Source organism: Cololabis saira, chromosome 22 (assembly GCF_033807715.1).
Source record: "Cololabis saira isolate AMF1-May2022 chromosome 22, fColSai1.1, whole genome shotgun sequence".
In the NCBI taxonomy this organism is placed as follows: Eukaryota; Metazoa; Chordata; class Actinopteri; order Beloniformes; family Belonidae; genus Cololabis; species Cololabis saira.
In genome coordinates this window covers 30,400,613-30,427,549 of record NC_084608.1, presented here as the reverse complement: position 1 = coordinate 30,427,549, position 26,937 = coordinate 30,400,613, and the positions used below count along the sequence as shown (strand labels likewise).

Below are 26,937 nucleotides of genomic sequence, written 5' to 3'. Positions count from 1 at the left end.
ATAGCCCCCCCCTCCCCTCAGAATCCCTCATAGAGAAGGTTAGAAACGGTAAAAATAAAGACATGGCCCAGAGGCTGAATTTCTCATTTATGTAGAAAAAACATTCAAAAGCTTGTTTTTAAGACATTCAATGCCTGTTTAAAATATACATTAAATGCCATAATAGGTCACCTTTAAATAATTTTTAAGCAAATGAAGCAATTCTCGCCAAATACAGTAAATTCCAGTTGTCCCTGAACGCACCAGTAGGATAATCTGTAATTTTAGAATTCCGACCGGTCCCTGAATGCACCTCCTCCGCGGCGCTGCGCGGTGCCGACCAGATCTCGGCTGAAAGCCGATAATAATATAATAAAATTGCAAAGCTGCTGTGCAATAAGGTGTAATACATGCACTGTAATTATTTTCTGTATAAAAATTGAATGTAAAAAGACGGGTTTGACTCAAAATCAGTGTGGTTTTATTTAAGTGGTCTCTGTCTCGGTACATTTCAACTAAGTGGTCTCTGTCGATGAACAAAGCGAGCTGCGCATTTCTGTAAGCAGACATGCGCCGCCGAAATACATCGGTGAAAACTATTCCACAGGATTATTACACCATAGATGTCTTAAGACTACTCTACAATTATGCACACAACAAAAAATACTTACAGATTCGGGACCATGGAGTCGGGCTCGTGAAAACACGAGGTGTTATGTCGTGTGAGTGACGTCACCACGCTGAGCACGCAACAACGTCCCCCCGCTCCCCCCCTCCTCCCCCCTCCTCCCTCGGCCTCCGCTCCGCTGCAGGAGCTGGGGCGGCACACAGAGCCAGTTTGCTTTAAATCCAATGGATTTAAATAAATATTGATTAAAAATCCCGCGTTGTACGCACAAAATATATTTTCACATCACAGTAAACAATATTTTTACGAAGTTTACGAAGTTAATTGGACATGGCATGACAAAGATATGATTTAATTGTATATGAATACATTTTTGGAAAAAGAGAGTTACAAAGTTCTTCAAAAGCGATATGTACCAGCGTATGATTTTTTAATCCTGTTGTAAGCTATCTGAAACTGCCATTTTATTGTCTTAAGACCAAGCCTATGGTTTTAAATTATTATTTTACCAAAAAATTCCGAGTGACGTAAAATGGCAGTTCCCTTCAAGTTATGACCACGATACTCAACACAGTTAATAAGGACGCTTATGACAATAATATGTGTCGCTTTCATTGTGATTGGGTGAATGAAACAGCAATGACAGCACATAATTTGATGAAAAATGTATACCTGACCAAAAGGTGGCGCTATGGAGTTCATCCAAGATTGTCATATCCACTTGTTCAGAATGGAAGCCTGATTACATGTATTGATTTTGGGTTAATTCTGACCAATTATGTTTAAGTTACAACAACTTTTATGTTCATGGCGAGACAACGAAATTTTACTACCTCTAACGGCCACGCCCTTCGATAAGAACGTACAGTTTTCTCTGTCAGTCATCGTCAATGTCTTACCTATTATCTGACCAACTTTGAGATCATTAATCTCATCTCGCTTGGAGCACAGATGCATACTAGAAGACATGACAATTCCTGGTGCCAACAGGTGGCGCTACAACCGATCCTGAATATTCCACCACATATGTCTTCAGGCTCAGCCTACAATCATGCACATACGTTTTCGGCCACATAAAATAATGTATTGCTGAATTACAGCCAATTGATGTTTCATGGCGAGGCTTAAAAATGACCTCAAACTTCGCCGAATGACTACGGTCAAGCCCTCTGGTGAAAACTTAAAAGCTTCGCAATTTAGCGTCGGCCATGTGTCTAGATTGTACAAACCAAGTTGTGAGCCAATTCGATAAAATCTCTAGGAGGAGTTCGTTAAAGTACGAGGCCTAGAAATGATCAGAATTCATGAAAAATGACATTTTCTGTTCAAAATGCCGGACTTCCTGTGTAACTTAGACCATGGGTCCAAAAGACTTTTTTGTAGCTCTTTGTCTAATATAATACACACATAAAGGTCATTGCTGTAAGTCAAACCATATTGTGGGGCTCGTCAAAAAACATAAAATAGGTGGCGCTATAGAGCCCATTCTTGTGGACCCATGCCTGTCGCCCATAAAATACGTAATTTTACGCGACTCTGGAAGCGTGTGCAAAATTTGGTGAGTTTTTGAGCATTTTAAGGCCTCCAAAAAGGCAATTTATTTACGGCGAGAATAATAATAATAATAATTAAAGCTGCAAGCAGCGATGAACGGGCCCTCGCACTCACGGCCACCGCCCCCCATAAGCATATCAGAAATGACACTTACGACTTCCTTTGTCAAACCATTCAAAAGTTATAGCAGAAAAAAGGGACAACCAATCAGAAGAAGGGGCGGGGCTAATTGAGGCCAATGAAGGTCAAGGACTCCATACAGAATCTGATGACACCACCCACGACTCTCTATGTCAAACCATTCAAAAGTTATAGCAGAAAATCGGGACAACCAATCAGAAGAAAGGGCGGGGCTAATTAAGGTCAAAGAAGCTCAAGGACTCATTACAGAATCCCATGACACCACCCACAACTTCCTATGTCAAAACATTCAAATGTTATAGCAGGAAATAGGGACAACCAATCAGAAGAAGGGGCGGGGCTCATTTTCGCCAATTATGGTCAAGGACTCAATACCTAGTCCCATGACACCACCCACGACTCTTTATGTCAAACCTTTCAAAAGTTATGGCAGAGAAAAGTATTCTAGTGGGCGCTGTTGAGCCGTTAGGCAACGCCCATTAATGCAAACCATGAAATATCAAATGTATCGACAGGCCTGGCTTTTCTTTAAGTTGCGACATGATACAGGTGTAACCGATTTTCGTTCATGTACGTCAAACCGTATTGTGGGGCTTGAGGCGCAAAGTTTTTTCTGTCTGAACCAATCAGATGAAGGGTGGGCGCGCTTTTTGCCGTCTAGCGTCGCCACGGTAACACTTTTGAAAGAGAAAAGTAATGCGTGGTGTCGGAGGATGGAGACGCACGTTTTGATGTATAACACACCTGGGTGCACGTTACGGTTCGGGCCGCATTAATGACCGAAGAAATGGCATAAATTGCGCCAAAATTACACGATTAATTCAAAATGTTCAAAATGGCCGACTTCCTGTTGGGTTTCGGCCATGGCGCCAAGAGACTTTTCTTTAAGTTGTTACATGATACAGGTGTGTACCGATAAAGGAAGATAAAGGAAGCTCTGAAAACCTCTGAAAAAAATTGTTAACCAAAATTGAATCATTATCCAGGTTAATCTATCCAGCATACTCTCTTGTAATCCCACCAAAGATTATAAAAGAAATGAATAGAATACATTTTAATTTCATATGGAAAAATAAACATCACTATTAGGGATGCACCGATCTGATATTTGTATTTTTGTTTCGGGATCGATATTGAAAACAACTCTAGATCGGGTATCGGTAACAATGGGCCAATCCATAGGAGCAGATCTATTCAATTCTAATTCTATGTGTGCTCTGTGAGTGTTGTCACACGCTAGTCACGTAATGTCAGCACGCCGTGCGGAAGTCTACACTTTTCAAAATGGAGCGAGCTAAAGGATCTGCGATATGGAATTTTGTCACATTACCTCAGCCAGCACATGCGACTGCAACTTGCAATACTTGCAAAGTCAGTGTTTCGAGGAGGTAGTAAAACGTTTTTACTTTTAAGTTTAACAGCACACTGGATGGATGAAAGCTTCGTGCCACACAGTGCAATTCTAAACACAACCTTTATCTTATTTATAAAGATAAAAGAAGCTCTGAAAACCTTAACAAACCATATAGAACTTAGGAAATTCGCTATAAGGAAAAACAAGCTCTATAAATCAAGGTTATCCCTCTTTAAATCATTTTGAACCAATAAAGCCTTTGGAGGTACTTGATATTAAGAACCTTAAAACTTCTTCTGCTGGCCATGATGATATTACAGCCTATCTGATCAAAACAGTTGATCAATTATTGATCAATTATTGTTCCTTTAATGTGTATTTTTTCTTTGTCACTTGAATCTGGTATTATCCCACAAAAATTTTTTGCTAATAATGAGAAGATAAATCTTGTCCCACTGGCAGATTTTTTTTTACTTATTTCAAGTTAAAATTTACTTGAAACAGGTGAAAATTGTCAAATAAGTTATTTTTCTGGTGTTATTTTTCTGGTGATGACTCTAAATCAGGGGTATTCAACTAAAACTTTAGGTCCAGTCAGAGAAAATGTACTTAAGCGGAGGTCCAGAACATCATAATACATCATAATAAATAAATAAAAAATCTATTGCAGTAGTTCAAACATTAAGAATATTGTGTACACATAAATTCACATAAAAAAATTCTAATTGAGTTTTTTGTCAAGATGAATTGGCACTAGCCTTAAAAAGGGTAATGTGGTACAACCATGATTCATATTAAAATAAATTAATTTCCTTAACATCTTGACATCTTTTTTTTGTACAAGTTTTCAGTATTTTACAAAAATGGTTGTTTTTTTAATGGTCGCGCCAGATGCCATGCCAGATTGAGCAGAAGATTGATTTAAATACATTAGTGATCTCAAAAAAAGTTTTCAAAACCAGAGTCCTGGTCGGACGGTCGCACCACATGACATTTTGACGCTTAAAACAACAACAAAATCCCAAGTAACTAGTATATTTTGTAAAATTCAAGTGAGTCCATATGTTGGACAGGTAGTTCATATATATGATATTTTTATATCCATTTAAACCTTTTTTGAATCGAAAAAAAAAACAGTTTTTTTCAGAAAATATAGGCGTCACGTCATTGACCCAGTCATGCTGTTTCCACAGATCTGATTGGCTGAGCAGCATCACGTGGGATGGCTTAACTCGTATGCAATTGGTCTGTAAGGTCTGCTGAACAAATGCCATAAAGTAACGCTGCGCTGGTTAAAATAGAAGTGCCTGGGTCCGCGGAGGACGGCGTCCGGACTGTTGAAATAGCAGTAAAACCACATTCATTGATGAAATGACATAAGGGATGGAAAGAGGGGATGACAGTTTTACTGGGGGGATGATTTGGACCGTTTTTATTTCAGGGGGGATGCCCCCTCACCCCCCCTCAACTCGAGTAGTCCTACTGATTATATATCCCATTTGTTGCAAGAATAACTTTCAAAATCAGTAAATAATAATTATAATGAAGTGTCTTGTAAATCAGTCATTTTAAAATCTAAATCCTTATTTTAATTTCAAGTTAACTTACTTTATCTTTGGAACGAGCTCAGCTTCATGTGTAGCGCGTCTCCTCTCTGCTAAACACATACACACACGCACAGACGCACACACCTTCCTGTCTGTTTGGTTGATACGGGCTGTTGGGGCGGGTGTTAATCGGAACAAACCAATCATCTTGCCCTACTCACAAGCTGCTGGCCTAAGGGAAAACTCAGCCCCGCCTCCCTCTCCAGTGTGAGAGCTGCACTTCTCACAGGGATGAAAACTCAGCTTTCAATTCAAACCAGAAAAAATCAGTAAAACTCGCCTGTTTGATCTAAACTGCTCAAATCGACATTGTTTTTATATCACAATAAATAACATATTTGCAAAGTTGGAAGTTGATTGGACATTGCATGACAAAATTATAATTTATTTGGAGATTAGTTCATATTTTGAAAAAAGTGAGTGAGTTCATCCAAGATTGTCATATCCACTTGTTCAGAATGGAAGCCTGATTAAATGTACGGATTTTGGGTCAATTTGGACCAAATATTTGAAAGTTAAAACAACTTTTATGTTCATGGTGAGACACCGAAAAATGACCACCTCTGACAGCGACACCCTTTGAGAAAAACGTACAGTTTTCTCTGTCAGTCATCGTCAATGTCTTACCTATTAAAGTGACCAGCTTTGAGATCAATACACTCATCTCGCTTGGAGCACAGATGCATACTACAAGACATGACAATTCCTGGTGCCAACAGGTGGCGCTACAACCGATCCTGAATATTCCACCATAGATGTCTTCAGGCTCAGCCTACAATCATGCACATACGTTTTCAACCACATCAAATCATGTATTGCTGAATTACAGCCAATTGATGTTTCATGGCGAGGCTTAAAAATGACCCCAAACTTCGCCGGATGACTACGGTCAAGCCCTCTGCTAAAAACGTAAAAGCTTCGCAATTTAGCGTCGGCCATGTGTCTAGATTGTACAAACCAAGTTGTGAGCCAATCTGATAAAATCTCTAGGAGGAGTTCGTTAAAGTACGAGGCCTGGAAATGACCAGAATTCATAAAAAATGACATTTTCTGTTCAAAATGACGGACTTCCTGTGTAACTTAGAGCATGGGTCCAAGAGACTTTTTTGTAGGGCTTTGTCAGATATAATAGACACATAAAGGTCATTGCTGTAAGTCAAACCATATTATGGGGCTCTTCAAAAACATAAAATAGGTGGCGCTATAGAGCCTAATCCTTTTTGACCCATGCCTGTCGCCCATAAAATACGTAATTTTACGCGACTCTGGAAGCGTGTGCAAAATTTGGTGAGTTTTGGAGCATTTTAAGGCCTCCAAAAAGGCAATTTATTTACGGCGAGAATAATAATAATAATAATAATTAAAGCTGCAAGCAGCGATGAACGGGCCCTCGCACTCACGGCCACCGCCCCCCATAAGCATATCAAAAATGACACCACCCACGACTTCCTATGTCAAACCATTCAAAAGTTATAGCAGAAAAAAGGGACAACCAATCAGAAGAAGGGGCGGGGCTAATTCAGGCCAATGAAGGTGAAGGACTCCATACAGAATGTGATGACACCACCCACGACTCTCTATGTCAAACCATTCAAAAGTTATAGCAGAAAATCGGGACAACCAATCAGAAGAAGGGGCGGGGCTAATTTTCGCCAATTATGGTCAAGGACTCAATACCGAGTCCCATGATACCACCCACGACTCTCTATGTCAAACCATTCAAAAGTTATGGCAGAGAAAAGTATTCTAGTGGGCGCTGTTGAGCCGTTAGGCCACGCCCATTAATGCAAACCATGAAATATCAAATTTATCACCAGGCCTGGCTTGCCCATAGGAAAAACAACACCAACCGCCGCTGAGTTTGTGTGCAGTTTCCCATTGAAACAATATCTCACACTACTGAGGTTAGATGAAAAACATTAATTAGATGAAGTTGGTAATGAAAGGAGCTTGAGGCAGGATTTATGAAAAAAATGTGTATACGTTTTAAGTTTTCTAGTAATAATGTCAGATGAAGCGTTCCAAACCAAAAAGAATGAGCCCTCTAGTGTATCTCTCCTTTGCCTTGAACAGGCTGTGTGCTGCAAAATGTGCTGCAATTGTGCCCGGAATTTCCCGCGCTGTCCTGCGGATGTGACGTCACATGACGCTGCATGCGCGTTCTCCCCGTTCTCCCGTGCCGGCTTCGCTGTTGGCTGCAGTACCCCCAACGTCCGTCGTGGCGAAGGGTGGCGCTAGAGAGTCTCATTTCTTAAAATGAGCCTCAAGCTCCTTTAATGATTACAATATTTAGATATCACTCATCACACCAGTAAACAGGAGAAACCACAATGGTCAATTCTCGCCAAATTGAGTAAATTCCAATTGTCCCTGAACGCACCAGTGGATGAAAGATGCAGTGGATGAAGAAATAATCATCAGTTTCCGAATTCCGACGGTGTATATTTTTATTTGCACCTTTTGCTATAAAAAAAAACAAAAAACAGTCAATGAAAAATGGATAGGAATAGTAAGCCAAGAGGACTTATAATATTACAAAGTTCACTCTCACTCTCAAATAAATAAATAAATATATATAAATAAATACAACAACACACCCCTCTCGCCTTCAAATACATTCAAATGAACAATCAAACTTGTTTCTTTATACAATTAATTAATTTATACATTTATCAATATTCCATACCATGTCTTTGTAAAAGAGCATAATACAAAGTCTTTCAGCATAAAAGTGCGTATTTTTAATGTGTGACAGCGTCCTGTTTCATAACTAAATCTCTGCCAGCCTCTCCAAGATGGCCGTCGGTACCTTATCCAAGATGGCGGCCGCGCTGAACGTCAGCTCACATGCCCCGCCCCCCTGCGGGAGATGCGCGCGCATAACAAGCCCCCCCCACCCTCTCTACTCTCCTCTGGCTGTCACCCGCTGCAGGCAGTCAGTCAGAGTTAAGAATCCAGTGAATTTAACATAAATATTAATAGAAAATCACCGGTCCCACTCAGGCTTATGAAATTCACAAGATATTTTCTCATTATAGTAAACAACATATCTATGTAGTCGGATGTTAATTTTGACATTTTGTGACAAAGACATAGCTTTTTATGTTATTAGTTCATTTTTTTAATTTTTAGAGTGACGGAGTTGTTCGAAAATAATATGTTCCAGTGTATGATTTTTTAGTCCTGTTGTAAGCTATCTGAAACTGCCATTTAATTTTCCTTACACAAAATCTCTGATTTTTAAATAATATTTTACCAGAAATACAGAGTGACATAAAAATGCCAATTCCTTTCAAATTACGACCACGATACGCGACACGGTCAACAAGGGACCTACTGCCAATCATATGTGTCGATTGGATTAAGATTGGATGAACGAAACAGCAATTATAGCACATAATTTGATGAAAAATGTATACCTGACCAAAAGGTGGCGCTATGGAGTTCATCCAAGATTGTCATATCCACTTGTTCAGAATGGAAGCCTGATTACATGAATTGATTTTGGGTTGATTCTGACCAATTATGTTTAAGTTACAACAACTTTTATGTTCATGGCGAGACACCGAAATTTGACAACCTCTGACAGCGACGCCCTTTGATAAGAACTTACAGTTTTCTCTGTCAGTCATCGTCAATGTCTTACCTATTATCTGACCAACTTTGAGATCAATCCACTCATCTCGCTTGGAGCACAGATGCATACTACAAGACATGACAATTCCTGGTGCCAACAGGTGGCGCTACAACCGATCCTGAATATTCCACCATAGATGTCTTCAGGCTCAGTTTACAATCATGCACATACGTTTTCAACCACATCAAATCATGTATTGCTGAATTACAGCCAATTGATGTTTGATGGCGAAGCTCAAAAATGACCTCAAACTTCGCCGGATCACTACGGTCACGCCCTCTGGCAGAAACTTAAAAGCTTCGCAATTTAGCGTCGGCCATGTGTCTAGATTGTACAAACCAAGTTGTGAGCCAATTCGATAAAATCTCTAGGAGGAGTTCGTTAAAGTACGAGGTCTAGAAATGATCAGAATTCATGAAAAATGACATTTTCTGTTCAAAATGCCGGACTTCCTGTGTAACTTAGACCATGGGTCCAAAAGACTTTTTTGTAGTTCTTTGTCTAATATAATACTCACATAAAGGTCATTGCTGTAAGTCAAACCATATTGTGGGGCTCGTCAAAAAACATAAAATAGGTGGCGCTATAGAGCCCATTCTTGTGGACCCATGCCTGTCGCCCATAAAATACGTAATTTTACGCGACTCTGGAAGCGTGTGCAAAATTTGGTGAGTTTTCGAGCATTTTAAGGCCTCCAAAAAGGCAATTTATTTACGGCAAGAATAATAATAATAATAATAATAATTAAAGCTGCAAGCAGCGATGAACGGGCCCTCGCACTCACGGCCACCGCCCACCATAAGCATATCAGAAATGACACCACCCACGACTTCCTATGTCAAACCATTCAAAAGTTATAGCAGAAAAAAGGGACAACCAATCAGAAGAAGGGGGGGGCTAATTCAGGCCAATGAAGGTCAAGGACTCCATACAGAATCTGATGACACCACCCACGACTGTCTATGTCAAAATATTCAAATGTTATAGCAGGAAATAGGGACAACCAATCAGAAGAAGGGGCAGGGCTAATTTTCGCCAATTATGGTCAAGGACTCAATACCGAGTCCGATGACACCACCCACGACTCTTTATGTCAAACCTTTCAAAAGTTATGGGAGAGAAAGGTATTCTAGTGGGCGCTGTTGAGCCGTTAGGCAACGCCCATTAATGCAAACCATGAAATATCAAATTTATCGACAGGCCTGGCTTTTCTTTAAGTTGCGACATGATACAGGTGTGTACCAATTTTCGTTCATGTACGTCAAACCGTATCATGGGGCTTGAGGCGCAAAGTTTTTTCTGTCTGAACCAATCAGATGAAGGGTGGGCGCGCTTTTTGCCGTCTAGCGTCGCCACGGTAACGCTTTTGAAAGAGAAAAGTAATGCGTGGTGTCGGAGGATGGAGACGCACGTTTTGATGTATAACACACCTGGGTGCACGTTAGGGTTCGGGCTGAATTAATGACCGAAGAAATGGCATAAATTGCGCCAAAATTACACGATGAATTCAAAATGTTCAAAATGGCTGACTTCCTGTTCGGTTTCGGCCATGGCGCCAAGAGACTTTCCTTTAATTTGCGACATGATACAGGTGTGTACCGATTTTTGTGCATGTACGTCAAAGCGTATTGTGGGACTTGAGGCACGAAGTTTTATCTGTATGGACCAATCAGATGAATTGGGGGCGCGCTTTTTGGCGTCTATCATCGCCACGGTAACGCTTTTGACTGAGAAAAGTTATGCACGTTATTGCAGGATGGAGACGCACATTTTGATGTATAACACACCTGGGTGCACGTTACGGTTCTGGCGAAGAAGCGGCTGAAGGAATGGCATAAATTGCGCCAAAATTACATGATTAATTCAAACTGGCCGATTTCCTGTTGGGTTTGGGCCATGGCGCCAGGAGACTTTTCTTTAAGTTGTGCTATGATACAGGTGTGTACCGATAAAGGAAGCTCTGAAAACCTTAACAAACCATGGTTTACTATAGAACTTGGGAAATCCGCAAATTCAAAATTTAATGTCTATGAGTTTTGGTTCAAATATAAATCATTGGTATAGTATGCATAAATGGCTTTATGAGGGTGACACTTCCATTATAGATAAAATGTATTTCAAAATGGTTTTCAAAAATGAAAGGACACATGAGTCTATCTTTCTTGAAAAGTTAATTTAATTACTGATAATTAAAATATACATTTTGTTAAGGAAATCTATTAATTTTGAGATAAATAACGGTCGCCCCCAATTACTTTTTTAAGGTCGTTGCCCTATTAATGTAGGTTTAAAAACACTAAAATACCTTTGTTTTAAGTTTTCACATATATGCACACTACATTCCAAATGTTTGGAAAATGGCCAAATACATCTTTATTTTAAGTATTTTAAAAATAGGCCTCTCAAAGGCCTTATACATCATTGACCCACAATTGTGATTCAGGCTTAAAGCTCCCCTGCTACACGTCATTCAGGCAGCCAATCAGCACAGAGCCTCATTAACATAGCCCCCCCTCCCCTCAGAATCCCTCATAGAGAAGGTTAGAAACGGTAAAAATAAAGACATGGCCCAGAGGCTGAATTTCTCATTTATGTAGAAAAAACCTTCAAAAGCTTGTTTTTAAGACATTCAATGCCTGTTTAAAATATACATTAAATGCCATAATAGGTCACCTTTAAATAATTTTTAAGCAAATGAAGCAACGGTAAATTCTCGCCAAATACAGTAAATTCCAGTTGTCCCTGAACGCACCAGGAGGATAATCGGCTTTTTAGAATTCCGACCGGTCCCTGAATGCACCTCCTCCGCGGCGCTGCGCGGTGCCGACCAGATCTCGGCTGAAAGCCGATAATAATATAATAAAATTGCAAAGCTGCTGTGAAATAAGGTGTAATACATGCACTGTAATTATTTTCTGTATAAAAATTGAATTTAAAAAGACGGGTTTGACTCAAAATCAGTGTGGTTTTATTTAAGTGGTCTCTGTCTCGGTAGAAGACAGAGACATGAAAGACATGGTAAAAAGCGAGCTGCATTACAGACATCCGCCGCCGAAATACATTGGTGAAAACTATTCCACAGGAATATTTCACCATAGATGTCTTAAGACGACTCTACAATTATGCACACAATAAAAAAATACTTACAGATTAGGTTGGGACTCGTGTGAAAACACTGGAGGATTCATGTCGTGTGAGGAACGTCAATACGGTGCGCACGCAACGTTCCCCCGCTCCCCCCCTCCTCCCTCCCCCTCGGCCTCCGCTCCGCTGCAGCTGGCCGGCACACAGAGCCAGCTTGCTTTAAATCCAATGGATTTAAATAAATATTCATTACCAATCGTGCGTTTTACGCACCTTAATGCCAAAAATATATTTTCACATCACAGTAAACAATATTTTTACGAAGTTTACGAAGTTAATTGGACATGGCATGACAAAAATATGATTTAATTGTATATGAATACATTTTTGGAAAAAGAGAGTTACAAAGTTCTTCAAAAGCGATATGTACCAGCGTATGATTTTTTAGTCATGTCGAAATGTATCTAAATCTGACATTTTATTGTCTTAAGACCAAGCCTATGATTTTAAATTATTATTTTACCAAAAAATTCAGAGTGACGTAAAATGGCAGTTCCCTTCAAGTTATGACCACGATACTCAACACAGTTAATAAGGACGCTTATGACAATAATATGTGTCGATTTCATTGTGATTGGATGAATGAAACAGCAATGACAGCACATAATTTGATGAAAAATGTATACCTGACCAAAAGGTGGCGCTAAGGAGTTCATCCAAGATTGTCATATCCACTTGTTCAGAATGGAAGCCTGATTACATGTATTGATTTTGGGTTAGTTCTGACCAATTATGTTTAAGTTACAACAACTTTTATGTTCATGGCGAGACACCGAAATTTGACAACCTCTGACAGCGACGCCCTTTGATAAGAACTTACAGTTTTCTCTGTCAGTCATCGTCAATGTCTTACCTATTATCTGACCAACTTTGAGATCAATAAACTGATCTCGCTTGGAGCACAGATGCATACTACAAGACATGACAATTCCTGGTGCCAACAGGTGGCGCTACAACCGATCCTGAATATTCCACCATAGATGTCTTCAGGCTCAGTCTACAATCATGCACATACGTTTTCAACAACATCAAATCATGTATTGCTGAATTACAGCCAATTGATGTTTGATGGCGAGGCTTAAAAATGACCTCAAACTTCGGTGGATCACTACGGTCAAGCCCTCTGGCAGAAACTTAAAAGCTTCGCAATTTAGCGTCGGCCATGTGTCTAGATTGTACAAACCAAGTTGTGAGCCAATCTGATAAAATCTCTAGGAGGAGTTCGTTAAAGTACGAGGCCTGGAAATGACCATAATTCATGAAAAATGACATTTTCTGTTCAAAATGACGGACTTCCTGTGTAACTTAGAGCATGGGTCCAAGAGACTTTTTTGTAGAGCTTTGTCTGATATAATAGACACATAAAGGACATTGCTGTAAGTCAAACCATATTATGGGGCTCTTCAAAAACATAAAATAGGTGGCGCTATAGAGCCTAATCCTTTTTGACCCATGCCTGTCGCCCATAAAATACGTAATTTTACGCGACTCTGGAAGCGTGTGCAAAATTTGGTGAGTTTTGGAGCATTTTAAGGCCTCCAAAAAGGCAATTTATTTACGGCGAGAATAATAATAATAATAATAATAATAATAATAAACATCACAGATACAATAGGGTCCTCGCACTTTCAGTGCTCGGGCCCTAATAAACATCACAGATACAATAGGGTCCTCGCACTTTCAGTGCTCGGGCCCTAATAATAATAATAATAATAATAATAAACATCACAGATACAATAGGGTCCTCGCACTTTCAGTGCTTGGGCCCTAATAATAATAATAAACATCACAGATACAATAGGGTCCTCGCACTTTCAGTGCTCGGGCCCTAATAAACATCACAGATACAATAGGGTCCTCGCACTTTCAGTGCTCGGGCCCTAATTATTATAGAATATGGATGGATGAATGGGTATGCCTGGGTCTGGGGCCCTCCGTTTTCGGGCCCGCGCGGGTGTCGCCCTGTTGGGGGGTTTCTTGTCTCCGGGCCCGTCTTCGGTCCCCACCGCTGCCCGCGCGGCGGTGCGCTCCACTGGTCCTGGAGGGCCGCTTTCGTAGGTGCGGGTGCACCTGCCTGCGTCAGCGGCAGGGACGGCTCCGTCTCTCCGGGCAGGCTGGCCCCTCGCCGGGTGGGGGTCGTTGGCCTGGGGGGGTGTGGGCCTCCTGGCCGCATGTCCGGCCCATGCCAGGTGGTCGGGGTTCGCCTGGGTCCCAGTCCACCCCCGTGGGTTCCCTGGCTGCCTCTTCCCGTGGTCATGGGGGCCTCCGGTCCACTCGGCTGCCGCTGGGAGGGGACCGGCCTCACTGGCGGTGGGTTTCCTGCCGCCCTCTTCTCGCCCTCTGTAGGGTTGCTGGTTGCCTGGCTGCCTTCCGGGTTCTTCCTTGTCGGCCTTGCGGGTGGCGGGGTTGCCCCCTCCCTCCTCCACTATAGTTACAGTTCAGGTGGAACATCGATTGGACTATTTTACACACACACACACACACACACACACACACACACACACACACACACACACACACACACACACACACACACATCTACACAGACATACACATCTGCTCGTTCACCTGCATGCTCGCTCCACAGTTTTGGGGGTTAGACAGTCGCGGTAGACTAGCTTAGCTGTGATTGGGTCCCGGATAGTTGCTGCTCGTTTCTCTGCCTGTTCCCGTTTCTGTTTGTTTTTTATCTTGCAGATTTCCAGTGCTCGTTGTGCGCTTCCATGTGTTTTTCGCGTCTTGGACTAGCAGCCGATGTCACTCCTGTGTCAACTGTCACAACTCCTGTCAACTCCTGTCACAGCAGCAGTAGCAGCGCACCACTCCGCTCTTTCCCGTTTATCCTGGCCGAAACAAGATGATATTGTATAATATTATTATATACGAATATTATAATATTAATATTATATAATAATATTATTATACTTAATATTATACTTATGACATATACGTTTCTGCGCAGCACTTAGCAACCAAACATCGCTGCATTGCACTGTGGGAAGTTTCTGCTTAGCTAGTGTCCATCAATCCATACTAATAAATTTCTCCGGAATGAGTATGGATAGCACATACTATTGTGTATGTACTAATGTTTTGGATGCACTAAAAAATCTCACATACTGTTTTTGCTACTCATTAGGGTGGAAGTATGGAATTTCGGACGCAGCTCCTGTCTGCAGATTCAAATGCGGTCGGTGTTTCTGGTTCATGTCTCTGAATGACTGAAGTCCAGAAGATGGATGATTGTGTGGATAAAGAGGAGGAGAAACCAGAGTCTCCAGGATCCATCTGTCTGTCTATGAAGAGTGACCGGTCCAAAGATTTACCTCCAGTGTTCAGTAAAGAACCTGGACCCTCAGACACAAAGTAAGACAACTGCTGATAACTGATTCTATGACCCATCATGACTTTATATTTTCTGTCCATGGTGGTTTATTTGATGATTTAGGTTCTTCAAACATCACTTTTTCCTTCTGGTTCCTGTTTTTCCACCACAGAGTCTTCTGTGTTCCTCAACCATGTGGTCCAGCTGGTTCAGAGACCAGAGTTCTCCAGATCAGTCCAGGAGAGTCTGCAGCAGTTTTAGGACTGTAGTACTCGTTCATGGCATTAAAAACTACTAAAACAGGGTTTTCATGAGGTTTGGTCACCTTGTACTGTTTCTACTATTACTACTACTAGGGATGCCCCGATACCGATACTGGTATCGGTATCGATACTGCCCTCATATACTCCTCATGTACTCGTAAAATTCTCCGATACCACGAACCGATACTTGTAGTTACTGGTTAGCGCCGCTAGGGGGAGACGTTGAGCCGCCCCGCGGCTCCCCGGGTCTGTCTCAAGCCTGGCTGAACAGCCACAGAGCTGCTGCTGCTCTGTCTCTGTTCCATGTTTCAGTAAATTCTATCTTCCTTAATTATACAAACTGGACAAACCTTATTCACATGGAACTTTATTAAACACTCCACGTAACTCACAGTACAACATAAACAATCCCATTGTTACATAGCCGCGTTAGCCGGTTAGCCGCGTTAGCCGCGCCGACAGCCCTCAGTCTGTTTTGCTTCTGTCGTCGTCCCTTATTTTGAAATATATCCACCCTTCTGACATCCTGCTTACATTAATTGTCACTACCTTGCCTGAAACGGCACCACTCTCCTCCCACCACCACGCACCACGCCGGCTAACCGGACTGTAAGAATGGGATTGTTTATGTTCTTCTTCTTCTCTGTTTTATTGGCGGATCGCAACCAACTTTAAGGTGAATACCGCCACCTACTGTACAAGAGTGTGTAACATCATTTCATTTAGCCTGTTTTTTAAATTCTATTTGATTGTTTATGTTGTTTCCAGAGGTGGGTAGAGTAGCCAAAAATTGTACTCAAGTAAAAGTACTGTTACTTCAGAATAATATGACTCAAGTAGAAGTAAAAAGTAGTCATCCAAATAATTACTTGAGTAAAAGTAAAAAAGTACTTGGTGAAAAAACTACTCAAGTACTGAGTAACTGTTGAGTAACGTCTGAAGTACAAAATAATCATCTTCATTTTTATTCAAATCAATAAAATAAATAAAAAATAGCTAAATTAAATTAAATTAATCTTAAACAAAATTTCAAGCCTTTTTACTTTTCTTTTTTAACCAGGCAGAACTAGAACAAGCCCATGAACTCATAGAAACTCTGTGTGTGTTTGAGTCCGTGTATATGTGACAAAAAATGCGAAAAACATTTTTTTTCCCAAAGAATCACCCAGTGATGTCATGAGATTGACGCGTACGCGGATAAAAGGGATAAAAGAAAAGTAACAGCTCAACGTAGCCTAATGTAGCGGAGTAAGAGGAACAGTTTCTTCTTCACAAATCTACTCAAGTAAAAGTAAAAAGTATAGTGATTCAAAACTACTCCTAAAAGTACAAAATTTCCCAAAACGTACTCAAGTAAATGTAACGGAGTAAATGTAACTCGTTACTACCCACATCTGGTTGTTTCACACGGACGGCTTCAGGTGAAGCACCGCACATGTGCAGTTGATGTACCTGCGATGAGACTAAAGCGCGGAGGAAAGCCCCGCTGGCCGAGTTTTGTTTAAAATTTAATTTCTGTTGCAAATAAAACCTGTCTTCCAATTCATTGCATTTTTCATTGCATTTTTAGCCTAGTTATTTTTGTGGTAGAAGTATCGGATCGGTACTCGGTATCAGCGAGTACACAAATTAAAATACTCGTACTCGGTGTGAAAAAAATGGTATCGGGACATCCCTAACTACTACTACTACTACTACTACTACTACTGCCAGTATTACTACGACAAACGCTACTACTACCACTGCTCTTACTACTACTGCTGCTGATTGTACTACTGCTACTACTTCTATCACTGCTACTGCTCCTACTGCTGCTCCTACAATTACTACTGCTACTACTACCACTAGCACTACTCCTGGTGCTGCTGCTATTACTACTCTTACCATTACTACTACAACTGCTACCACCGTGAGTTAATGTTGTGGGTTATTGCAGGTTTGAAATTAGGTCAAATGCTCAACATTTTGTAATTGTTGTTTTTGATCAAAACAAGTTATTTTTCAACTTTTTACATGTTTTTGATGGGGGAAATTTTGATCTTAATTCTCTGCACAAAAACTTTAAATGGATTTATCTTGTTTTGTCATCAACAGAAGAATTTCAGTTCAATTAAGGAAATGTTGAGTTTGAATCACTGAGATGTTCAGAGGGTCAGGAAGCAGGAATGTCCTAAGATCCCACATCCCTGTGGAAGGTTCCTGCAGAGGAAACATGAGCTCTGATGTCAGGAGGAGAGGAAAGCAGTAATCTGCTCCAGGACTGGATACAAACTAGATCAGGGGTGGACAATCCTGAAGCAGGAAACATCTAACACATGCAGGACTGTGGCTGACAGGACCAGAGTTGGAGACCCTGCTGTAGATCTTCTTCAGTGATCATCATCAATATTATCAGTGACTGATGTGAATTTGTGTTTGCAGAGGTCGGTACCGCAGTCAGAGACCAGAGTCTCCAGGATCCAGCTGTCTGTCTATGAAGAGTGACCGGTCCAAAGATTTACCTCCAGTGTTCAGTAAAGAACCTGGACCCTCAGACACAAAGTAAGACAACTGTTGTTAACTGATTCTATGACTCATCATACTTTATATTTTCTGTCCATGGTGGTTTATTTGATGTTTTAGGTTCTTCAAACATCACTTTTTCCTTCTTGTTCCTGTTTTTCCTCCACGGAGTCTTCTGTGTTCCTCAACATGTGATCCTACTTGTTCAGAGACCAGAGTTCTCCAGATCAGTCCAGGAGAGTCTGCAGCAGTTTTAGGACTCTAGTACTTGTTCATGGCATTACAAACTACTAAAACAGGGTTTTCAGGAGGTTTGGTCACCTTGTACTGTTTCTACTACTACTACTACTACTACTGCCAGTATTACTACGACAAACGCTATTACTAACACTGCTACTACAACTACTGCCACTGCTACTGCTCTTACTACTACTGCTGCTGATTGTACTACTGCTACTACTTCTATCACTGCTACTGCTACTACTGCTCCTACTGCTCCTACTGCTGCTACTACAATTACTACTGCTACTACTACTACCACTAGCACTACTCCTGCTGCTGCTGCTATTACTAGTGCTACCATTACTACTACTACTGCTACCACCGTGAGTTAATGCTGTGGCTTATTGCAGGTTTGATTGTAGGTAAAATGCTCAACATTTTGTAATTGTTGTTTTTGATCAAAACAAGTTATTTTTCCAACTTTTTACATGTTTTTGATGGAGGACATTTTTATATTAATTCTCTGTACAAAAACTGTAAATTGATTTATCTTTGTCATCAACAGAAGAATTTCAGTTCAATTAAGGAAATGTTGAGTTTGAATCACTGAGATGTTCAGAGGGTCATGAAGCAGGAATGTCCTAAGATCCCTCATCCCTGTGGAAGGTTCCTGCAGAGGAAACATGAGCTCTGATGTCAGGAGGAGAGGAAAGCAGTAATCTGCTCCAGGACTGGATACAGACTAGATCAGGGGTGGACAATCCTGAAGCAGGAAACATCTAACACATGTAGGACTGTGGCTGACAGGACCAGAGTTGGAGACCCTGCTGTAGATCTTCTTCAGTGATCATCATCAATATTATCAGTGACTGATGTGAATTTGTGTTTGCAGAGGTCGGTACCGCAGTCAGAGACCAGAGTCTCCAGGATCCATCTGTCTGTCTATGAAGAGTGACCGGTCCAAAGATTTACCTCCAGTGTTCAGTAAAGAACCTGGACCCTCAGACACAAAGTAAGACAACTGTTGTTAACTGATTTTATTACTCATCATGACTTTATATTTTCTGTCCATGGTGGTTTATTTGATGATTTAGGTTCTTCAAACATTACTTTTTCCTCCTCGTTCCTGTTTTTCCACCACGGAGTCTTCTGTGTTCCTCAACCATGTGGTCCTGCTGGTTCAGAGACCAGAGTTTGGTTCAAGATGAAACCACCTCTCCAGATCGGTCCAGGAGAGTCTGCAGAAGTTTTAGGACTCTAGTACTCGTTGATGACATTAAAAACTAATCAGTGATATTTGTTTTGCTAATTATAAATAGATAGATTAAATAGAATTATAAAACATAAACTTCCATATAATTGGATGAGATTTAGTTTTAATAAACTACATCCACTGCCAATCCAGGAAGCAGGAACACACGGAGGCACACGTCAAGCACTGGAAATCCGCAACAAAAACCACAAACAAAACACAAAACCAACAAAACCAATACGGAGCCGACCAAAACACAAGCAGCAATCAACCCAAATCAGAGCCTGAGCTAAGCTACCGCTAACTAACCCCAAAAACTACAGAGCGAGCATGCAGGTGAACAAGCCAGTATGTATGTCTATGTGTGTGTGTGTGCGTGTATGTATATGATCATGTGTGTGTGTGTGTGTACATGTCTTCGTGGCTGTGTGTGTGTGTGTGTATGTGTGTGTGTGTGTGTATGTATATGTTTGTGTGGCTGTGTATGTGTGTGTATGTATACATATGTGACTGAGTGGCTATATATGTGTGTGTGTGTGTGTGTGTGTGTGTGTGTGTGTGTGTGTGTGTGTGTGTGTGTGTGTGTATGAGCGTGTATATGTATGTGTGGCTAAATGTAAGTGTGTGTGTGTGTGTGTGTGTGTGTGTGTGTGTGTGTGTGTGTGTGTGTGTGCGCGTGTGCGTGCGTGAATATGTATACGTGAGTGTGGCTATGTGTGGGTGCGTGCGTGAATATGTATACGTGAGTGTGGCTATGTGTGGGTATGTGTGCGTGGATGGAACAGGATCAAGCAGGCAGCGGCTGCTTTTGGGAGACTCAGGCGTCGGGTCTTCCAAAACAAGAACCTCCATCTTCGCACAAAGGTCTCTGTCTATCAAGCCATCTGCCTCACTACCCTCCTGTACAGCTGTGAAGCCTGGGTAACCTACAGCCGCCACATCAAGGCCCTAGAACAGTTTCACATACGCTGCCTTCAGCGCATCCTGGGGATTACGTGGCGTGATCGTGTGCCTCATTCCGAAATACGGTACTCTCAAAAACCAACTGTAGGAGTATTGAGGCCACGATCACCCAGCACCAATTACGATGGCTGGGCCACGTAGTAAGGATGCCGTCAGACCGCCTGCCTCGCAAAGTGCTATACGGCCAGCTACACTATGGTCGTTGCTCAGCTGGAGGGCAGAAGAAGCGTTATAAAGACTAACTGAAGACTGCATTAAGGAAGTGTAAAATCAGACCTGAGGCCCTGGAAGCTGTGGCTGCTGATCGTAACACCTGCCGTCAGCTGTGCCAGGATGGCACTCGCCTGCTGGAGGAGGAGCGGACAGCCAGGAGACAGGAGAGAAGACTCAGGAGGAACACACCTACGGTTGCTGTTGCCGCCACCACCACCACATTTACGTGCCCTACCTGCAGTAGGGTTTGTGGATCCAGGATAGGGCTATTCAGCCACCAACGAACTCACTGATAGAAGTCGTCGTCATCGGACTCGATGGACAACCATAAGCAAGTGTGCGTGTGTGTGTATGTGTGTGTAATAAACCAAACAAAGCTCCACCTGAAGTGTATCTATAGTGAGGCCAGGGAGCCGACCAGGAAGAACCCGGAACACAGGCCACCAGCAACACCACAGAGGGGAGAGGTAGGAAGGAGGCAACCCACCACCAGCGAGACCCCCCCCCTCCCCGGCGGCGGGGCAGGGCGCCCACGACACGGGAAGAAGCAGCCAGGGATCCCGCGGCGGCGGACCGCGACCCAGGCAATCCCCGGCCACATGGTCCGGGCCGGACACGCGGCCAGGAGGCCCTCACCCTCCAGGCCAACGACCCCCACCCGGCGAGGGGCCAGCCTGCCCGGAGAGACAGAGCCGCCCCGGCCGCCGACGCGGGCAGGAGCACCCACCCCCACGAAAATGGCCCTCCAAGACCAGAGGGGCGCCCCGCCGCGGAGGCAGCAGGGGGGACCGGAGACGGGCTCGGAGAGATGGAACCCCCCAACAGGACGACACCCGCGCGGGCCTGACAACGGAGGGCCCCAGACCCAGGCATCCCATTCATTCATCCATTCACCTATCCGATATCTATACTAATAATAATATGATATACTATCACAATAATAATAATAATAATAACTGGAAAATTTCAGGAAATTTTGATATGGGCATGCCCTACTGGCCATTCGTCCCCTCTCGCTGCTTTGGTTTGGGGCTGTAGGGGTTGTGTTTGGGGTGGTTTTATGTCAATTTGAGGTGTTTACGGTTGTATTGCATTCATTCCTGTGCTCCCAATAGTTAATAATGGGGTGCGCTTTTTGGCGTCTATCGCCCCCCACGGTAACGCTTTTGACTGAGAAAAGTAATGCCCATCGAGGCACGATGGAGACGCATCCAACGATGTATGCCATGCATGGGTGCACGTTCCGGTCAGGCTATGTTAACGGATAGGTTTTTTTTCACCAGGGTAAAAAACCCCATCCGAATGAATGGGGCCATTTGTCATGGATTTTGACATAAAATGTCCTTAAATCACAGCTTCATGAAATTTGAATATGTTGAATTCCACAGCGTGCCGAGTCAGGCAACATTTGTACGATGTCTCTACAATAATCTGTTGCCTAGCAACAAGCGTCCAAGTCAAACGGAAAAAAAAAATAAAGGTCAATATCGCAAAAACTGTAATAATTAGCATAATGAGGTTGTAGGGTCCATTAGTACTAATCGGGCCGAGTGTTTGAAAGTTTGAACGATGTCTCTACAATAAAGTTCGGCCAAGCAATAAGCGTCCGAATTTTCGCCTATTTTTTTGCTTTTTGGCATCTAGCGTTGCCACGGTAACCCCTATTACTGAGAAAAATAATGCCCATTTTTTCCACATCAGAGCGGGGTCATGCTGTACACCCGCTGGTGTGACGTGGGACTTTTGCGACTTTAGCTTGTTAGCAAAATGCTAGCAACATTGCCCTTTGGGCCATTCTGGACGATTGCAATATGGTCATGCCATTACTTGGCATGCCCATAATAATAATAATAATAATAATAATAGTAATAATAGTAGTAATATAATAAGTCAAGTGTTAATTAATATCAGGTGGGGAGTAAACAACAACATGGAGACAGGCTCAGCATTCCAGCATCTTCCTCCTTTTATTCTTCCTCTTCTCAGTCCCGTCACAGCTGAACTGTAGAACCACGTTGAACTCTCCACCTGTCAGATGTATTACTCCGCCTCAAATCACATACAAAATACTACCAAATAGTTTGTACAACTGGAACACTTGTATGCAGCTCCCTTTTCTTCTGAAAGCATAAATCATTAGAGCAGTTATGTTCAATATTCATATAATAACAGACATAAATAAATGTGATCTGCCGGAAGCATCAGTTTTATTCCCGTCTGGAGGCTGAATTCAAACAGAAAAGCAGCCAGACTTTTATTCTCTGAGACCATCTGAGCTTCTGGACACTGTAGACTCATCTGGATGTTTTTCTACAACAGTCAGAAATGACTTTAGTGATGAAGACATGTGTTCACAGAGGGAGGAAGAGGAGAGGAGTTGGTGTGGAGGAGCAGCCATCCTGCTGTCCTTTGTGTCAGGACGTCCTGAAGGATCCAGTCTCCAGCAGCTGTGGACACTGGTTCTGCAGACGCTGCATGAGCTCATACTGGGACCAGTCTGCTCCACCAGGACCGTCCTCCTGTCCCCAGTGTGGAAAAAGATCCAGAGCTGGACTGCAGACAGCCAGTCAGAGCAGAACTGTACGAGGTAAGACTGAACATCTGTCTGCTGATGGACTCATTTCTGACAACTGGAACGACTTTTGTTCTTTAGTTTGAGAGTTCTTCTTGTCTTTCAGCAGATGCTGGTCTGCAGGAGGTCAGAGATGAACACAAGACCAGTCTGAGGAGGAGATGTGAACATGTGACTGAAGGAATTGATGAAACAGGAAGTAGAACCCCCCTCAACAGGATCTACACGGATCTCTTCATCACAGAGGGACTGAGTGAAGAGGTTGATACCCAACATGAGGTGAGGCAGCTGGAGACAGCTTCCAGGATGAAGAGCCTCCATGACGCTCCAATCAGGTGCCAGGACATCTTTAAAGCCTTACCTGGCCAATGTGGAGCAATCAGAGTGGTTCTGACGAACGGCGTCGCTGGCGCTGGGAAAACCTTCTCGGTTCAGAAGTTCTCTCTGGACTGGGCCGAGGGCTCGGAGAACCAAGACGTCACCGTGGTGATTCTGCTCTCATTCAGGGAGCTGAACCTGATCAGAGATGAGCAGTTCAGTCTTCTCAGGCTGATCCAGGTTTTCCATCCATCGTTACAGAAGCTCACAGCAGAGCAGCTGGCTGCCTGGAAACCGTTGTTCATCTTTGACGGCCTGGATGAAAGCAGACGTTCCCTGGACTTTAACAACGGTCCGGTCGTGTCTGACGTCACACAGAGCTCATCGGTCAACGTGCTGCTGACCAACCTCATCCAGGGGAACCTGCTTCCCTCAGCTCTCATCTGGATCACTTCCAGACCTGCAGCAGCCAATCAGATCCCTCAGAAACACGTTGACAGGGTGACAGAAGTACGAGGCTTCACCGACGGCCAGAAGGAGGAATACTTCAGGAAGAGGTTCAGTGATGAAGAGCGGTCCAGCAGCATCGTCTCCCACATGAAGACATCCAGAACCCTCCACATCATGTGTAAACTACCGGTCTTCTGCTGGATCACTGCTTCAGTTCTGGACCACATGTTGACCACAGAGCAGAGAGGAGAGCTGCCAAAGACCCTGACTGACATGTTGTCCCACTTCCTGGTGGTCCAGACAAAGAGGAAGAATAACAAGTACCAGGAGGGAGATGAGACGAGTCCACAGGAACTGACGGAGGCTGACAGGGACCTTCTTCTGAAGCTGGGTAGGCTGGCGTTTGAACATCTGGAGAAAGGAAACATCATGTTCTACCAAGAAGACCTGGAGCAGTGTGGTCTTGATGTCTCAGAGGCCTTGGTGTACTCAGGAGTTTGTACCCAGATCTTCAGGAGAGAGTGTGAGGTCTTCCAGAAACCCGTCTACTGCTTTGTTCATCTGAGCATCCAGGAGTTCCTGGCTGCAGTCTATGTGCTCCACTGTTGCTCCACCAGAAACACAGATGTGCTGAAGAACTTCCTGGGAGAAGACTCCTCAGACTCATCCACAGATGACTTCCTGGAGAGAGTCATGCAGAAATCCCTGGAGAGTGAAAATGGCCACCTGGACCTATTTGTCCGCTTCCTTCATGGTCTTTCTGTGGAGTCCAACCAGAGACTCTTAGGAGGTCTGCTGAACCAGACGGAGAACGATCCAGAAACCATCCAGAGAATCATCAACAACCTGAAAGTGATGATCACTGATGAAATCTCTCCTGACAGAAGCATCAACATCTTCCAGTGTCTGATGGAGATGAACGACCTCTCAGTTCATCAGGAGATCCAAGAGTTCCTGAAGTCAGAGAACAGATCAGAGGAGGACCTCTCTGAGATCCAGTGTTCAGCTCTGGCCTACATGCTGCAGATGTCAGAGGAGGTCCTGGATGAGTTGGACCTGAAAAAGTACAAGACAACACCAGGGGGTCGACTGAGACTGATTCCAGCTGTGAGGAACTGCAGAAAGGCTCGGTGAGTCCAGATGGATCAATAACACCATCAGTTAGCAGTTTAGTTCTTCAAATTTTGTTTTGATCTTGAAAACGAAAACTTTCGAAGTCAGATGTGTTTGTTTTATTCTGGGCCACCTGAAGTCACCTCAACCAGAGGTTCATGTTTCAAACACTTGATCTAGTTGATGTTTTTGCTGCTCAGAGATGAATCTATGTAACGGAGAAAGATGAGACCAGGGAGAGGGGGGTGGTGTTCAGTCTGACATCATATTTTCTCTCATCACAGATTTGTTAGTTGTGGACTCTCAGAGACTCACTGTGAAGTTGTTGCGTCCGCTCTGAAGTCCAACCCCTCCCATCTGACAGAACTGGACCTGAGTCGGAACCAGGACCTGCAGGATTCAGGAGTGAAGTTTCTGTCTGGTGGACTGGAGAGTCCAAACTGTAGACTGGAGACTCTGAGGTCAGTCCACTGGAGATGTTTCTGTTAGGTTCCTGAAGTCATCACAACATAAATTAATAACTTAGGAAAGACACACAGACTTGTGGAATGATTTTCAAGGCGCTTCTGCAGAAGCTTGGAGAGAAGTCTTGAGGAGCTTTTAGGGCAACACGGCCCTCCTCTTTAGAGCTCGTCAGGCCTTCTGACCAATTCTCCCTGCAGTCTGGCGCATTTTATTCAGCAAGGATGACAGGAAAAACCATATTTGGTAAACAATGTATAGATAACAGACGTTGGGGGTAAAAGACACCCAATAGTAAATAGTTGAATGGACAATGGACAGAAACAGGAAACAGATGGTCACACATCGAGGTTTAAGAAGCCACACATGTGAAACTTAAGCTTTAAAAAACACAAAAGGTCAAAAGGGGTCAAATCGGGCCCCTTCTGGACAAACAAGAACTCTGAGATCTTGAACAGATGCGTGCAGGCTAAACTTAAAGTACAATGGGACAGTTGTCCCAGGACAGTTCAAACCCCTGAGTATCTCTCAGGTAGTGGCTGACTTGCCATCTATTCAGAGCATATGATCGTTTTCAGAGCAAAGGTCAATTTGGGCCCCAGTTGAAAACAGGAAATCTCGGACAGATGTGTCCATCTGACAATGGTTCATTGACAGACTGAGAAGTCAGCAGGGCAACCTTCAGTTTTAACCTCCAAAGCATGTCATGAGGATAAACAGGCAGTTTTCTAATTCTGATTCTGGCAGTTTCATAATGACAATTGTTCAAATCTTTGATTATTCTCACAGTTTCCACATTTATCCAGCTATCATCCTCCAAAGATGTAACTGTCTCTAAAAGTTCTGTCTCTAATAGAATAGAATAATAATAATAATAATGACTTGGATTTATATAGCGCCCTTCAAGGCACCCAGAGCGCTTTACAGAGATCATTATTCATTCATACACATTCTCTCTGGTGGTGGTAAGCTACATTTTGTAGCCACAGCTGCCCTGGGGCAGACTGACAGAAGCGTGGCTGCCATATCGCGCCAAACGGCCCCTCCGACCACCACCAACGTTCATACACATTCATACACATTCACACGAGGCAAGGTGGGTAAGGTGTCTTGCCCAAGGACACTACGACAGCAAACGGGCGGGAGCGGGATTCGAACCTCCGACCTTCCGATCATTGGACGACCCGCTCTACCACCTGAGCTACTGCCGCCCCGAATAGAATAGAATAGAATAGAAT

The 26,937-nt window shown here is 43.0% G+C and overlaps 1 protein-coding gene across 2 annotated transcripts in view; it reads left to right on the top strand.

Annotated features, from left to right (window-relative positions):
* Nucleotides 1-26,937, top strand: part of LOC133422948 (NACHT, LRR and PYD domains-containing protein 12-like) — a 229,237-nt gene that overhangs the window by 10,969 nt on the left and 191,331 nt on the right. The window contains exons 2-7 of one of the 2 annotated variants that reach the window (XM_061713011.1): nucleotides 15,184-15,410; nucleotides 18,054-18,173; nucleotides 19,249-19,368; nucleotides 23,142-23,371; nucleotides 23,463-25,254; nucleotides 25,522-25,698. In XM_061713011.1, the coding sequence (XP_061568995.1) occupies nucleotides 15,262-15,410; nucleotides 18,054-18,173; nucleotides 19,249-19,368; nucleotides 23,142-23,371; nucleotides 23,463-25,254; nucleotides 25,522-25,698 (2,588 nt within the window). In that variant the 5' untranslated portion in view covers nucleotides 15,184-15,261. Of the gene's footprint in view, nucleotides 1-15,183; nucleotides 15,411-18,053; nucleotides 18,174-19,248; nucleotides 19,369-23,141; nucleotides 23,372-23,462; nucleotides 25,255-25,521; nucleotides 25,699-26,937 lie in introns of those variants that run through there. The other variant, XM_061713010.1, reaches the window with a different exon arrangement.